The 16949-nt window shown below is 41.4% G+C and overlaps 1 protein-coding gene across 1 annotated transcript in view; it reads right to left on the minus strand.

Annotated features, from left to right (window-relative positions):
- The window catches only part of VLDLR (very low density lipoprotein receptor), a 116319-nt gene that overhangs the window by 69279 nt on the left and 30091 nt on the right, over window positions 1–16949 (minus strand). The window contains exon 2 of the mRNA XM_086961215.1: window positions 9178–9297. Within this exon, the coding sequence (XP_086817341.1) occupies window positions 9178–9297 (120 nt within the window). The remainder of the gene's footprint in view (window positions 1–9177; window positions 9298–16949) is intronic.

Consider the following 16949-nt stretch of genomic DNA (forward strand, 5'->3'; position numbering starts at 1 on the left):
TTTCTAGAGTTGTAGAGCCAATTTAGCAGGAAAGGCTTTCTAAACATGTACAAAGTCTGTAGAATATTATTGTGTAAATAAAATAGGTCTAAAATTAAGACAGCTAAAAAAAGAAAAATGTAAAACTGAAAGGGGGAACCAAAGTGGGTCCAAGAGAACCTCACTACATAGATGGATCCTTGAGGACACAAGGGGTGGGGATATAAACAAGTGGAGTTTATGCTCTTAACTGGTATCCTTTCTAGAACATTTACATGAATAGTAAAAGCTCTTAATACAAATGTGTCACAAAAGCCAGGACATCATTTGGAGGGCATGTAATGAGCCTTCGTTAAATACTAGTTAAATGTTTCTACAGGCATTCGTTTCTGGCAACAAACAATTTTCTGAAAAATGTAACTACTCATTTGTGCTTTTCAGAGAGCATGCCTCTTTAGTTCAAACATGGGAGGATTGTGCAACTACGAGGCACATCCAACCAAAAACTGAACAGAAATTTAAGGAGCATCTACACCTTTTATGGAGGCACGGGGGTTATTTGAGAAAGAACCCATCCAGGTTACTTTTTTCGAAGACTGTCAAGTCTGAAGTACTTGAAGTTCTGCTGTGCTTTCCTCTCACATCACGGATTCCTCAGAAAAGTGTAGCAGAGCGAGCCATAAATATACACTACACACATGCAGAGGTGAAGAAAACCACTCGCTGTATGTCAAAATGGTCCAAAGCAAACATGATTTAAAACTGCATGTAATGTGAATTGAGTTGCCATCAATGAGAAGCATGGCAATTCTCATTCACATCTGATGCAGCACTAAATTGGTCCCGACAACTGGACCAAAAGTTAGAAATACAAGACTTAATCTTTCCAAGATAGTTCGAGTAAAATGCAGCCATGTTGTAAGTTTACATACAAACCTGACCTCTGAAGAAGCATAAAAATGATCACTCAAACGTTTGCAGATAGACTGCGCAGGTGAATGATAAAGGAAAACCAGTCTCCTCAAACTCCAGAAACTAGACAGGTCAGATCTTTGCACTACGAATGAAACCTACACTAAACCTACCAGATCACACACCCCATTCATCAGCAAGATAATTGAAAAAGCAATCTATGTTTAACTCCAAGAACACAATGAAATCTTTTCCTGCACGACAACATTTAATCATGCTAAAGTAGGAAGACAGCTGCTTTATACACTGAAGGTTACGCCCACTCGAACAATGACACTTGAACACCCCACCCTAATCACACTGGAGTCTCAAAAGGGATTCACAATCAACATCCTTTACTGGTCCTCCTACTACCTTTACAACAGACAGCTTGTTCACAAGGGCATCTTTAGGTCCCAAAAGACTGATCACCTGGGGAACCATAGCACCATTGTTCTATGCTTACAGATATCACCTAGATTTACCATTATGCCGAAGACCCAGCTCTCCTTGAAAGCTTACTCATTTTTAGACATCCAAGGCCTCAAACACTGCCTACACATCATCCAGGCCTGAGGTCAAGCACCTACTTGCAAACTCATCCAAGACAGAATTCCTGTTACTTGTCAAGATCGACCACAGGAAACAGTACTTCTAAATAAGAGCAGCCATTTCTAGAAAGCAACTTCAAAACTGTTACTTGTACTCTCACATGTGGCTGGTAGTAATGCCCTGGTCAATGACTTAACAGATTATACACTGGCACTCCTTAAGGCCACCCTACAAGCAGAAGCAAGCCTCATCCAGGGCCTGCAATATGATCACAACCCTGCCACCATCCCGTCCCACCCACTCCCTCCCCAGTCAACCCGCTACTGATTAAACTCCACTAGCTTACCTTGCTGGCCTGTACCATTCTCAACACTAGTTGCATCCTCTGCAAAACCATCAATTTTTTTTTTTAATTGCAGCTTGCCTTACAACTCCATCTCTAGTGATTCGCCAAAAGCATCCAGGGCCACCATCAGGCATCAGACTAAAAAATGTCTAGCTTTAATTTACCGATTTGAGAAATGTAATACCAGCTGGTGGGAACTTCGGAATAAGAAAGTCTACACATGCCTCTGGGGCAATTCCCTGCAAATTTCACTAGGTCTTTATAGAACACAAACCAAATTCAATATACTCATGGAACCTCCAGTAGGAGAACAGAGGCCAGGTACCTACTTGTACCTATGGACAAACTAATGCCACACAACCAATTAGCCTATCACCAATGAAGAGCTGGGTCACTAATGACAATTTGATGATGTTTCAGGGCTGTTGCATGGCGAACTACAGCAAAGCTTTCATCCATTGGAAAGCTTTCCGAATATTATAATGTATTTAAAAGCAAGTTGGATTGTGCACACAATGACCACCGTGGTCCTGAGCACATGAAGGTAATGCCACAGCACAAGGCTGTTTAACTTTTGCACATAGTGGCAAATAGATCTTAGACCATGCACCTAGTGCCTATCCCAATGAAAAACAAACGAATACTGTGATAAGCCAAGTGTGGCAGAGAGATGTTGGCTGTGCTTAGTATGGGAGATGTTTTTGCCCAAAACTCTGCTCGTGAGCATGTGACTGGTACAATTAAACATTGCCGTCTGAATACCAAGGCTGCAAAGTCTTACATCCACTGCATGCCTTACCAGACACTCCTTGCCCCTTTAAAAAAAAAAGGCATATTGCCTTTCCTTTAACAGTTCAGTCCTTCACTTTCAGACTCGTTTGTTTACCACGTCAGTAAACATTGGAGGAAAAATAGGTGCTGGGCCCCAAAATTAAGTGCTGTGTCACCCCTCTAGCAAATCGAGGCTCAAATTAAGCCCTGGATGTTTGAGCACAGCATCTTCGTCAATGCACCCTCAAGTTTGGAAGAGGATATTGTGGGTACGAGAAGATTATAGGCCAGGATAAAGCTGCAGGAATTGCATCCCATGCAAACTGATACACATTGGTCATTCATTGAGCTAGCCACTGGAAAATAGACCACCTTCAAACACTACAGGCATGGAGTATAATTTCACACGTTTAGTGCTATAGGCATCCAAACAGAAAGAATGATGAAACTGCTCTAGCTGCATTTCGGTAAAAAAATACACTGAATTGAGGTGAAAAAGGAGCATTTGCCATGGCTGGTTCCACTGTAGGGCACCTCTACTGCTGGCTTGCTAGCCAGGAATTTGAAAGTTAGGCTGGATGAGTCTGTGCACCCTAGGATCCTCACCTTCTTGCAGACTGACTGAACAATGTACAGGTGGCCTAAATGATTACAGCAGATCCCATGGTGGAAGCTTAAAGAAAACCTCAAGCAGATTCTCCCATCTCTACAGCTTCCAATGAAGGAGTGCTAGTCTTAAGATATTACGTGTTTGGGAAATTCAGTGGGATGGAGCAACCACTGGATTGGTCCTCCATTTACCGTTTGAACTGATGTCTAAGATTCTATAATCTTATCTTTGCAGATGCTTGGAGGAAGGAGCCTATATTTAAGAGGTTTGCAAGCGGGTGGGGGTGTGATGCTGGCCAAATATGGTCACTCTTCTGGGTCAGCTCCCTTCACGCATTTACTGGATTGACCTTTGCAGACCACTGGTGGCTGGATAGTCTGGCAAGAAAGTGGTGAGCTAATGGGCAGCTCTTGATAAGCGGCCTCAGAGCAAAATCGTAAACTATACAAAAATTGATTAATAACAAACTTCAACAACTGATAATTACTCATGCTACATGCCAATCATTTTGCACACCATGCACCTCAGTTTGGACCCAGCTATACACAAATCGATCTTCTCTGCTCCAGTGGCAACAGTGCAGCCTGAACAGTGGCGATATCTTCCCCTGATTTGGAACACAAGCTGGCTTCCCAACAAGGAATCACTTCAGACAGTAGTAAGATATTAGAAGCAGCTTTATTCTCAAGTTAAAGAATCTCATTAAACCGCTTTTCTTGCTCTTCAGTCAAATGGGAAGCATCTTTGGAGGCTCTTCTAGGACCTCACCACATACTACACATTTTAAGATCAGGATCATCCTCAATACAATTAGTGCATGAGCCATAACATTACAAACCTCCACTTTCCAAAAACAAAATCATAACTTTAAGTAAAACAGAAAAAACATTTACAAAAGAGATGTAGCTCTCAAAACCATCATCCAGTTAACATAGAAAGATTACATCAGATAAATGCAATCCCCACTAATGTTAGAATGCAGTTGAATGCAATTCTTTCAAATCTTTAAGTTAGTCAGGAGTTTCCTCTAGGAGATCTTTTGTTCACAACACTACCATGAATGTTAGCTGAAATTTTACTCAAGACTTGATTCTCCATTTGTCAATGGAATAGAAACGTCTGGTTTCCCATAACAAAAAAAACCTCTCCTTTAGGGAAAATTATTTTCAGTTCCCAAATGTCGGAATCCACCATCTTTACAGCATTGGTGAATAGTTTAGAAACGTATTGGCTTAGAAAATCACCTCTTTGCCACATGTGCTCTTAATCATAATCCAGTCCACAATATTCACCATTTTGTTGCCAGATTTCCTTCTGTCAGTTCTTTGGCCTTCACGATCTTCCTCTTGATCTCCAATCACCCCCCCCCAGTTTTTACATAACATTTTCCTGGCAAATTATTGATCCAACTGGTAACTGCTAGAGTGTTAGGACATCTACCACACAATAGTTCAAAAGGTGATTTTACCAGTGGTAGTGTGGAGTGAATCTATAGGTTTCAACCCTTTTTTGAGTTCATCCCTCCAGTTGAAGTCATTGCCCTTGGCCAGGTGTATGGTCTCCTTAAGAACACTGAATAAACACTCCAACATGGTTGCTTTCAGGCTGCTATAACGTAAAAATGTTTATGCTTTATCCTACAATCACACAAAAAAACTCCCCATCTCCTATGAAATGCCGTGCACCATTCTCAGTTTATACCTGTGGTAAGCCTTCCCTTTCAAAAACATCCCAAAATTCACATGCTTTGTCTCAATTCCCTGAGAGACGTTTAGGGCAATCTGAAATAAATGGCCAAAGCTACAATCACATAAGTTTCACATCCATTCCCATGTACATGACTGAATAGGTCAAATGCATTTTCTTGCCAAGGAGAACTGGGGCGTTCTGAGGATCATAGTTGGTGAGTGCATGAAGTGTGCTCTCATCGAGATGGTGGTAAAGCCCAGAGTGCATTCTTTCCATCTGTATCTCCATTCCTAGCCACCAGTATGCAACTATGTCTCTTTGGTTTTGGGCATACCCTGATGACCACCATGGGCTAAGGAGATACTCATTCCTGAGATTGAACGGTCTAATCTGGTCTAATCTGGTACCTCCAATACAGTAAGCCTTGACTGACAATTCATCTGATATTCTAGAAGCCTTTCATTTTCACTCCCTTTTATTTTCACATATCAACCTGGTCTCATTGACAAGTGCTTCCTAAGTGGCACTATCAGACTTCAATTCTGTAGGCCCTTTCTCTTCTTAAATAGTTAGCGTCAATACTATCAAATCGCTCAAAAACAGGAGAAGTAATCTGCAACAAGGTTTGCCACACCAGGAACGTATTTTATTATGAAGCTACTCTTGTAAGGCAATTAGCCACTAATTCTACCAGAGACCACATCAATACCCCTCGTTTTCCAAATACCTCACAAAGTTTTATGATCAGTTCTGACTTCAAGAGCCTCTAGTAGGGAGGAAAGTATGAAGCAGAGACAAGATCGTTCTGACATTCTCCTCACAATACAAACTTGCCGACTCTTTAGGAGAAAAACATTCCCCAGTGATGGTGTGACCCAAATGGTCAAACTTCACCTACATTTACACTTTAACCTTCACTGTAAGGTTTTATTCCTCAAATCTCTCCTGCACTTACTTCACTCTGGAGTCATGAACTTCAAAATCTTTCCCAAATACCATCATATAAGTATGTATCCCCTCCAAACCTTTCTAAAGTGCTCTTGAAAACGGAGTCTGCAGAAACAAGGCCAAACAGCAATCTAGCATACCCGAATATACCACAAGGGGTAATAAATGCTGTGATATCTACACATTTCATCCAACTTCATGTTAAGCCAATGTAAAATCAATGGCTGGAAAAATCTTAGCTTTATCCAGCAGAAGCATGTCAACAAGAATGTAATTGATAGGTATCCCCTACAGAACATTACTCTGGTCCGAGGTCTACACAATCACAACTCCATTGGCCTTAGCCACCACAAATGTAGCAAACCATTGTGCCTTCGACTTACTCAATGATTATTTCATATTGGAGTCCAACTATTCGCTCATCCTCTCACAGCTATAGGTACATTGTGAAGCTTTGAAGACAGGCTTCACATTATTAGTTAATCCATTTTTTGGAAAATAGCCCTTCATGCATACCAACATGTTCAAATAAGTTGGGAAATTGACTTCCCTGCAAGATATCATTTATGTCTCTGCATCCATCAATTTTCTATACTACAAGATTTCCCTTTGATAGAATACGAGGAATGGGGTTTGGGTTAAGCATAACCCCTGAGAAACTAGTTATTAAATACCATAGGAAAGTTCATGTATGGCATTTGCCTACAAATACTCTTCTCACCTTGGTATACTTTTCTGCTCTCGTTTTTGTAGGTTGTTACAGACCCCTTGGCCACTAGCTTCTTATTTTAAAGTCTACACATTTGAGTGTTGCATGGTATTTGCCAACAACATCTCATCTAATGTTGGTTCATCCTTCTTCCAAAGCTGCACACTCAATGCTCAAGCCAACATTAATGGATCACATTCTTCCACTAATCCGGCAAATTTACGAGGCTAATTACACTAAATCTGTTGCATTATTTTCAGACAGACTCCTTTGGGTTGAGTTTGCCAAAATGATATATATCTAATATAGTAGCCACTTTAGGGAAATAATGATCAAGCTTTCTTATACAGGTTTCATATCCATTGATATTTTAATCAGTAACTTGAGGTAGTTGGGCAAAAGAGACCTCCTGGGTCTAGCCAATGCAATAGCAGCGCTGTCTCCGATTATAGACTTCGTGCAGCATAGCTCTCAAAAAAGTCTCTATCATTTAATTGTTGATACTCCAGGGTTCGTTAAGAATAATGGAGGCACTGATTCTGCATGGTCTCCCCTGCCTAATGCATTTACAATTAGGTTGCAATGTAAAAACACTTTATTAATGATCACTGACACTCAAACAGAATGCCCGAAAATGATTGTCACATTACATGAAACAATTATATTTATCAGGCAAATTATTCACTAACCGAGCAGGAAGTGAACACTGTAGGTCCACCTATGAACACCAGAAAATACCCAAAGAAATTAATATCTTCCAAATCATAAACTAGTTAATTTCAAGAAAGGGAATCAATACTTTTGCTGTAATGAAGCAGATGTGAGAAATCAGCAATCAAATATTCAATTAAATGAACGTAGATCCGTTAGACTAGTGACCAATCCATGCAGAAGGTGAGTAAACTATTCTCAGGAACAATTTAAGCCATCTATACCAGTTAACAGAATGCAATAGGTTTTGCAAATAAAACAAACTAGTGTGTGCCAGCATTACTGCCAAAGACACAGTTTACAAGTGTGAAAAGCATTGCCAATGACATGCCATTAGATTCTCTCTGGGAAACTTCCCAAACCAAAATGGCACTTATGTTGAACATACAGCATTGGGAAGTCAGCTGCTGAAGAAATGCATGAAAGACTGCTCAGACAGACGGAATGGCACAAGTGGAGCCACACTGGCAGCTCTGTCAGAGTGCATGAGGTTACAATGGTCACACCACATGCTGGTGAAAAGCCCTTGCCACGCACAACTGCTCAGCTAAAAAAGACCATGGGCCAATGTAGTTGTACACTCAAAAGTCACAACATTGTGCTGATGGCACATTTACTGTAACAACCCATCCAAGCACAGACAGCAGGCAAACTATGTCAGCAGGTGGTCTCCATACAACTCCACTCTTCATAAATTCCTGGGAACCAAATTCTTCACTGGTTCCAGCGTACAGGAAAGGAGTCTGGTCTGAAGGCAGTTTGTTTCAGGGCTGACCCAATGTGGTCAGGAGAGTTGATAGCAGGGCAGGACTAGTCATAGCGGGCACCAGCAGTTTCCCTGGTGGGCTGCTAGGGTGGGGGGCTGGTTTTGGGCCCCTGGGGGGTCGTTTGTTACTGGGTGTGGCAATATAGGCCCCCTGCAACAAAATCAGACTAGGCGGGGCTGATGTGCAGTTTGCCAGAGCCGGTTTCTTTTCCCAGTCGGGCCCTGGGTGATAGTCAGCAGTTTGGGCTCAAGTGTTGAGGTCTTCTTCCCTTCTGATTTCTAAGGATCCTATCCATCGCCAGTGTAACAAGGTGCCTTATAAAAAGGAATCGCTTCAAACGGTGGTAAGATAGTAGAAGCAGCTTAATTTTCAAGTTAAGAACTCATTCATCCAACCTTTACACCCTCACAGTCGCTCTGTCGCCATCCCATGAGGCTCCGTTACCTAATCACATTCTAAAATTAGGCTCAACCTTAAAGACCGGCATGGGCCAGATCACACAACCCAGGACAGCCCGTCCTACATAGATTAGACCAGCAGCTTCCCTCCTCCAGCTTGGCCAGATCAGGAGGTGCCAGCAGTGAAAAGGGGATCAGTGAAACTCCCAGGCACCCTCGGGCTTAGTGGTCAGCTTGGAGTCCAAATATCTAAGAACAGAAGCAAAGATAAAAGGGAAGTGGCCATTTACATCTGGATAGTAGGTTTAAGCTGGTCCTGGACTGAAAACTGGGAGGAAGACGTAGCTGTTATAGGTGTTGCATGAGGGCCTTAAGGTAAATACACTGGAAATGTAACTCATGAAAGTTACTACTGTAGTTAAATACATGATTATTAATGTTAATGCTTAGCAGCAAGCATGTACATTTAAGACAATTACTTTTATTAGAACATTAGTAGGAATGAACTTGCTATTTTTGATTATATATAAAAAAAATCTTTGCCTACTGTGCAAAGAAACTCGCTCACCCGGATATAATTCAAATTAAACTATACCCAAGTAGTTTTCTGCTCAATTATAAAGAGTAAAGACACTGCCAGCATAGGGGAACAAAATTTGTTTGGAGGAAAATGTTTAAAGGACACCTACTTTCTAGTGCATAGATGCTTCAAATAGAGTTTTAGGTTTACTTGCGATCTTACTCACCACAGGATAGCTCATCTGTACCATCTGAACAATCGTCATCCCCATCACACTGCCAGACCGATGTTATACAGCGTCCATTGCGGCACTGGAATTGATTTGCTTCACATTTTGTTCTTGAACCTTGATAAAAACAAATTAAAAGGCTTATAACAATCAAAACTTAAAGACACCAACGCATTCTGATCCAGTTACGTTTGCTAACATCTAGCTAAATAGCACATACATAATGAAGGCAACAAGGGGCATCTTCCCATCAAAGAAGTCTTAAAATGCTTCCAGGAAAAAAATAAAACCACAGACACCCTATGCTAAAACTAAACACAATTTGCGACGTCAGAGTTTACTGGGCCCTTCAGTGAGCATACCGTACAAAAAGCTTATGAAATTGCTGTCCGTAACAAGCATTGCAGTACACCAATCCTAGATAAACCATTAGGAGTCAATGTGCATTTCAGACGGTCTTTACTCCGGAAAGCATTTGTGTAAAATCATGCAGTCAGACTTTAAAAAATACCAGTGCAAAAAGAAAAATCCCACACAAACATTCAGTTGAGAAAACGTTATCCCAACATACCCATTTAAATTGTATCAACTGATGAAACCGCATGAACCACAGTTACAGTGCAAAACCTACAACGGTCTTGAAAGCACGTCTTATCTTAAAAAAAAAAAAAACTGGAGGGGCTAGGTGATGGTTTTAAGTTAAGCAAACCTACAAAGCAGAGTTACATTTGCGTAATAAGGTAAAGTAACAGTGAAGAGGCCTTGTGACGGAGTATTTTTGCATAGTAAAAAAAACCTACAATAAGAGGCACTGAACTGCTCCTCGTATCTATTTCGATGACCGATGTACTTTGGTAATAAATCGGAATAGGACCGTAGCAGAACTTACTGGATACATTCATTTATGCAACACATGCCCCAACTAGTTCCCTACAGGTTACATACACATTTTACAAACACCGCTTCATGAACTGATTAAACGGTATATGGAAGACTGAAAAATGTCAGCGTTTCTGAAGCCAGCCTTTAGTGGTATACACATGATCAATAAACAGTGCATTTACATATTCCACTCCACCCACGTGCAACCAGTTACTTAATCCAATGTCCTCGTTTCCTAAATGCTATTGAACTATGTACACCAATTATGCCACAGCCCACCACAGAATAGTACCATGCATCATCAGAACAGATCATGCTTCAGCCATAGCTCCATTCCTCTGATGCATGGAAATCTCATCTTTTTGCATGAAAAAAGTCTTTAACCTAGTTTTAAGTATAGTCAATAATGGGAAAACCTAAAATCTGCAAAACGAAAAGCCCACAAGGCGGAGAGCAAGTCATTAAAATTAATTACAAGGTCTACTCATTCAAAATATGAATCCAAAATCTATTAGTTATGCTCAGTTCTAGCACTGTGCTATGTTCCTTTCGGACTACTGGACCAAAACTCTTCAAACCCGAGCAATTTCATTTCAACAAATCCTAAATGCTCGTGAGGGACTTAAACCTCTAAAACTTGAAAAACATTTCATTTTTCCTACAATTCTCAGATTAAATGTTACTGTTTTGCCACCACGTAGTCCTCTGATGTTCAATATCCAATTTAGCATAATCCAGTGGATATAAATTTGTATGGTTTTTTTTGTAGTTCTCCATTGAAACATGCTCAAAGTTTGAGCGCTTCTATGGCCTTTGGAAGAAAAGAAGAAAAAAAAACAGAAAGGATTCTACTTCGGTTTGAAGGAAGGAGTAACTGAAGTGGCAATGGCATTTTCATATGGTCACAGATCAAGAACCATAAGGTAGTTAAGAGTCCACAGCCTTGAAAGGAGTGTCTGCATCTTTTAAGGCGCCACAAGGTGGCAGACGGCTGCTTCAAGCACTTGGCCATGTGGGGAGGGTATGAAGAGTTTGCCATTTTAAGTTGAGGCAAATTGAAATCAATGCAGGTAAAACTTTACGAAGGCAAAACTAAACCTACACACTTTTTGTACAGTCTTAAATCAGTAAGTGACCAGCCGTAAAATGTATCCTCAGTGCGATTAGTGAGGAAAGATTGAAATCACCACTGTGTGGCCACCTTAACATCAGTTTCGGATGTAAACATTGGGGTCCAGTAATGAAGGTGAGATTATCTTCACTTAGGAAAAGGCTACACAGTTCACTTGTGGACTTTAAATGTATTACTAGCCTGATCGATCAATCATGTTGGATTTATAGTAACTATTTTACAAAAGGCACTTTCAGCTGTCTAAAGCATCTAGAAGACCATGGGCATCAAACTGTCACTCGGGAGCTGAATAGCCCCTTTGAAGGGTTATAAACTTGCTCCCGTAGCAGAGACAAAAGCCTGGTTGTTGGGAGGTGTTCCGTTCCTCGGACAGTATAGCCATCTGACCAGGGACCAGAATTTTATACCACTTCAAAGAAGCTACCCTGTCACATGCAGATGTAGCCAACACCTGGCCCTGCCCACCCCCTCCTATCCTTCGTCAGCCAGGTAGAAACCAAGTGTGGGAGAGGAGCTGCTCGCGGAACCAATTTGGAGTGACTACAGTTTGGGGGTTGCTCCTTTCTGTGGCCACATTTCTAAGATAGGCCCAGGAGCTTTGCACAAAGGGGACTGAAGATTCTGCCAGGTTTCATTTAAGTAGCGAGTAGGGGGGGGGGGGAACTGGGGTAATGGTTTGCCGATTGCACACAGGAACTGCAGCAAAAGTGCATCTGGTTATCCAGAGAACTTTCCCTATTAGTTAGTGAGGTGCTAGGTGTTAGCCACCCCCGCAAGATAGTGAAAGGCATAAATGTGGCACCACTGCACACTCTTCAGAACACTGCTATACCTGGGGAGAATCAAGGATTGCACCTGCTGCGGAGTCCTTTAAGGAGATGTGAAATGCTGTACATGGTCCCAGCAACTAATTTCCCTGTAGCTTCACAGAAGCCTTTGTCCCTGAAAACCTAAACTATAGTGGTCCAACTGGACCTGCCTTGGACCCTGCTGGTGGCCTCTGCTTGAGTGACTGAGTGCTGTACTACTAACATCCTGAAAAAACCTGGGACATGTTTTGGCTCCTAAGACCAGACTGGGACAAGCCAGCCAAAGCAATCCAATGAAGGTGTATTGCCACTGGGCCAAAGATTTAGGTTGCTCCCACTAGGAGCTTTTCCACCGCAGCAAATCAATTCAGCAATATGTTGTGGAGACCTGTTAAGCTACAGCTTGCAGCCTTGACTCACTAAAAGTATCAGATTGATCAACTCTGTAATGAGACTTAGTCACCAAGCAAAGGTGCCAAATGTATCCAGAAGGCTAGGGATCTTCCTTGAAGAAAATTTGAATTTCTCAATTATCTTTTCTAACAAAAGTGACTCGCTTCACTGGGGCTAAATCAGAAAAGGTTTGACATGCTCACAGTAAAATCCATCAAATCACTTCCATAGCTTCTCTGACAATTTTTTTTTTTTAGGGATGTACCCACTAGGACAAAAGTCCCCCACTGGTTTCACTTCTAAAGGCATTACTTATACTTCCCCTTTGGTATTTGGCAGTGAGAAGGCTTTGAACCAAACGAAAGTAGAGTTGCACTGCGAGTTATGGCTGGTGCAATGCAGCCAAAGCCCAGTACCTACACGTGATAGCCAGGAAGACTTACCAGAGAAGACATCTGGGAATGTGTTGGTGCTTCAGTTCTTATTAAGAGAGTCAAACGCCCCAACAGTCTACACTTCAAAGTTTAGACAAGCACTATTATTCAAACAAATTCCCCCCGATTGACTTTAGACCACTCCCTTAGAAGTTAAAAAACCACCACGCACAAATTGTCTAAACGTAATGTACCAGTTTCCATAGGAAACACAAGTATTGTCCCGTTAATAAGGCACGTTTTCCTAAATACCATTTCAAGTCGGCATACAGCCTTAGGAACACTCAATGGATATTTCTTTCCGGCAGGTTTACATTTTTTTTGCAACTTGTTCTCACTGCAAACGTAGAATTAGAAAATACTAGAGTACCATAATAAGATGAACGTGTACAGGACTGCTCAACTACTAGAGAAACCCCTTGTTGTAAATACAACTACTAGAGAAACAGCGGAAAGGTGTGAAAAGCAGCATTTGACCATACCTTGTAGTAAATGGAAAGCTGCAAGGAGATTATCAGCATTACAGGGAAATCTGTTCAGTGAAAGTAAAGGATGTGGTGTAACCCTTGCTCTGTTAGGAGTACATTTCTTAGAGGAGACCAATTACGGGAACAGTTTAGAATACGCGCAGCTCTCATCTCACGTTTCCCGGTCTGAAAAGTAAATCTAAACTAATTAGAAAAACACATTTGTGACTTCCTTCTCCTAGCCCCAAAATTGAAAACCAGCAAACATTGCAACTTAATTTAGCAGCAACATCTTCCATAAACAAATAAAAGTCACACCTACCAAAGCGGTCCAACTTTCTTTGAAACTCGATAGGAGAACCTTCCCAGTGGCAATTTATTCAGACGCCTGTTAAAATCTACTGAATGAACCTTCAGGTAACAGGCACAGTGATAAGCGGGACATAGCACACAGAACAACGTTAGTGAAAACAGACTATCCACCCCCACCCCACTAGGACACAAACCAGCATCTTTGATATTTAGTTCGAAGACCTGATCAGATTGCACATTAGTGGCTATTCACGACCAGACGTTCCACAAAATAAGATTGTTAATCTCGGAAGACTTATAATGGGGAACAGACAGTGTAGGTCAGCCACAAAACCTGCCTAGGATACTGCGATGGTCTCGTGAGGGTTAGAGCATTCCAAATGTAGAAGCAGAGTTTTTGTGGGACTGTTCTGAAGCAGTGTCGCTCTACCTAGATCTTTGTCCTTAAACATTAGACTGAAAAGCTGCTCTTCCAGAATCGACATGGGAAAGTACACACTTTAGGCCAAATAAGCACAACTAACTTGCGACTGGTTCATGTTCTGTCACAAATGGCATCTGAAACCCAGTTAAGTAACAACATAATCTAATTGTAGATCAATGCAACAACCCACTTTCCCCCGCAGTGAGGTGAAAAGTAAATCTTGGAGTTTCAGAACCCCCAACACTTGCCTACTTAATCCGCCCTAAACCTTGTGAACTTAGTGGAGGCAGAAAATAAACTTGTGTTCATCAAATGTGCTAAAAAACACAAACAAAACGACCCAATGATTGAATACTAATAAGCATATACTCCCTTGCTTCTGCATCTCTAGAAAGGAAGGCTAAGCAGTCCTGTTTATGTTGGAATCCCAGATGCAGGACCTGCAATTTTGAAGAACCTCAGGAAGTGGCAAATACTTTAGGTGGACATTCATCATTTTCACACATTTGTCTACACTGTATCCAACACCATGGGAGCTTCTCGTAATTCCAGTTAACCCATTTTCTTGGTAGACCTTTTACTTTTCTAGCAAACTCATAAGCAAATTACCAGTCTATCACTCCCAACTTGTCTGCCCTACACTACCATGGCATTTCATGAACAGAACCAATTATCCAGTGTTTTAGCAAGCTCTTGCACATTTCAAGATTTGAAGTAAGCTTGGAAAAACCAAACCCAAAAAGAGATGGCAAGTTAAGATTTCGGTTTTCTGCAATCACAAGATATTAAACTCCCACCACTCCGAATGCACGGTTACCCCTGTAGGAAAATACCCCTTTTCACATGGTGAACCCCACTTTGAGATTCAGATGCTCTTTAAGGTGCACTGGGTTCCTGATAACCAGTTTCCCCAGTGCTAGTGTTCTTTCCCAATACCTTTGTTCACACAATTGACACCCCACTGACCCACATAAAAATCCCATGTAACCGTGCATTGTGACCAGCGGGTCTCCAAGGGTGGCAGCATGCATTATGCCACCCCAAGAATATTCAAACATGCAAACTGCCCCCTGTGTATTATTATGCAGATAAAAGTGAAGTAGACTTGGCACGAGTCTGTGTGCCTGGCCTTCAAGCTCTATAAGAGGCATAGGTTACCACCACAACAGCAGGACGCACTATACCTCTGAGGGCATAACTGCATGAGCAGATCTGCCACTATAGTTTCTAAGTTAAATCTAACATAGTATGTTGTGAAGCCATAAGTAGTACATGGGCTGGGAGCTTGTCAATATAAGTTCTACAGCTCTAGGATGGCCGCCCCAGTGCTGCCAACACTGGGCACCCGGCAGCCCCAGAGCTGCCAACATTGGTGCTCACTTGAACCTTGCCCTGTGTGGACCTAAACCCCCAGAGACTTGATTTGTGAGTAAAGTACTGATCTGAAATCACATTTTGCTTTTCCTCCCATAGGATAACATTGCTCATTTGAAGTATTGCACTAAAATGTAGATTCTTCTTGATCTGCAAAGTACTGTCATTTCTAAAAACGATCTATCTTGCTGAACTGTAGTCCTGCACCAAGTAATCATTTACTCCATTGAAACGTATTCCCAGTTTGAAAACTACTTGCCTGCAACTAAGCTTCTTTGGTTCAAGTAATAAAAGTAACAAAGCAATATTTTTAAAAACTATTGGTCTTGGATTTGATCATAGAGTGTGTAATCATTTGCCTTCGTGTGTACAACAAATGCTTAAAACAGCCATCTGATAATGCCATCTTTTGGTAGTGTGCATGAACAGTTGGGCTTATCGTTATCCTCTGGGAATTCACTGGACTCTACACACTATACCTTACTTTGGTAAAGTATATACAGAGCCAGCTTCCTATAATCCCATTCTCAATATTTATAGGGAGAAGACACAGGATACGGCTCGTCTTCCAGTGTTGGTGGGGAGGGAATATTTGCTCCCAACACAGAACCCGAGGGCAGGATGTGGGTGATGAAGCATCAGGTCCATCAGCGTAGACGTACATGAGTATGCCAATTTGACCCTCCCTCTACCCCCATGTACCATCATCCACACCAGACATGATATAAAGACCATTAACGAGTAATGCAAGACCGAACAACCGCCATACAAATAGTTTTCCTTCTATAGGCATTGATGTTACCCCAATCATACTAATTCCCCTGTAATGGAGACTGCCGACTGCAGCACTATAGTCAGAAATTTCTTAATAAAAGAACAATTCCTTTAATTTTAAACATAAAAAAAGTGTTGCATCTGCAGCAAACTCCCCACTTCTGCTACACGATGTTCCCACCACCGTCTGCAATTTCGCGATTTTGCTGGGGGTATAATAAAGATCAAATATTGCCATATAATGTTGTGATCTAGAGCGTCCTGTGATGAAAATTTCATTGGCTAATTTAATTGATTCTAAGTTAACTGATTCCAATTTAGCAGCCCATTTTCTTTGAGTTAGCTCCAGATCAGGACACGCTTCCAGCAACAGTTTATAGCACAGCCCAATTGGGGTTCTTTTATACAAACATTCAATAATAGGGATTCTATCTAGAGGTGATTTCAATTTATTGATATGGCTATGAATTTGCAGATACTTAAAGTAGTCAGAGCCAGATAGCTTGAATGTATCCTGTAGATCCTTAAAAAAGGCAAGAGACCCATTAGAGATTATATCGCCAAGCCAGCAGATACCCTTCATCCGCCATCTAGACATCACGTTGTCTCGCCATATTGATGGTAAGATGTGTGAGGCATAAACGTGTATATAACGTTAGATTCGGGATTCCAATTTGACGTTTAATCTCCACACCATTTATGCTGCTGTTAGAACCTTAAATCTAGTCTTTAAAATAACTAGGCTCAATTATTTTTGTTAGACAAGCT

This window comes from Lissotriton vulgaris, chromosome 3_1, assembly GCF_964263255.1.
Source record: "Lissotriton vulgaris chromosome 3_1, aLisVul1.2, whole genome shotgun sequence".
Classification (NCBI taxonomy): Eukaryota; Metazoa; Chordata; class Amphibia; order Caudata; family Salamandridae; genus Lissotriton; species Lissotriton vulgaris.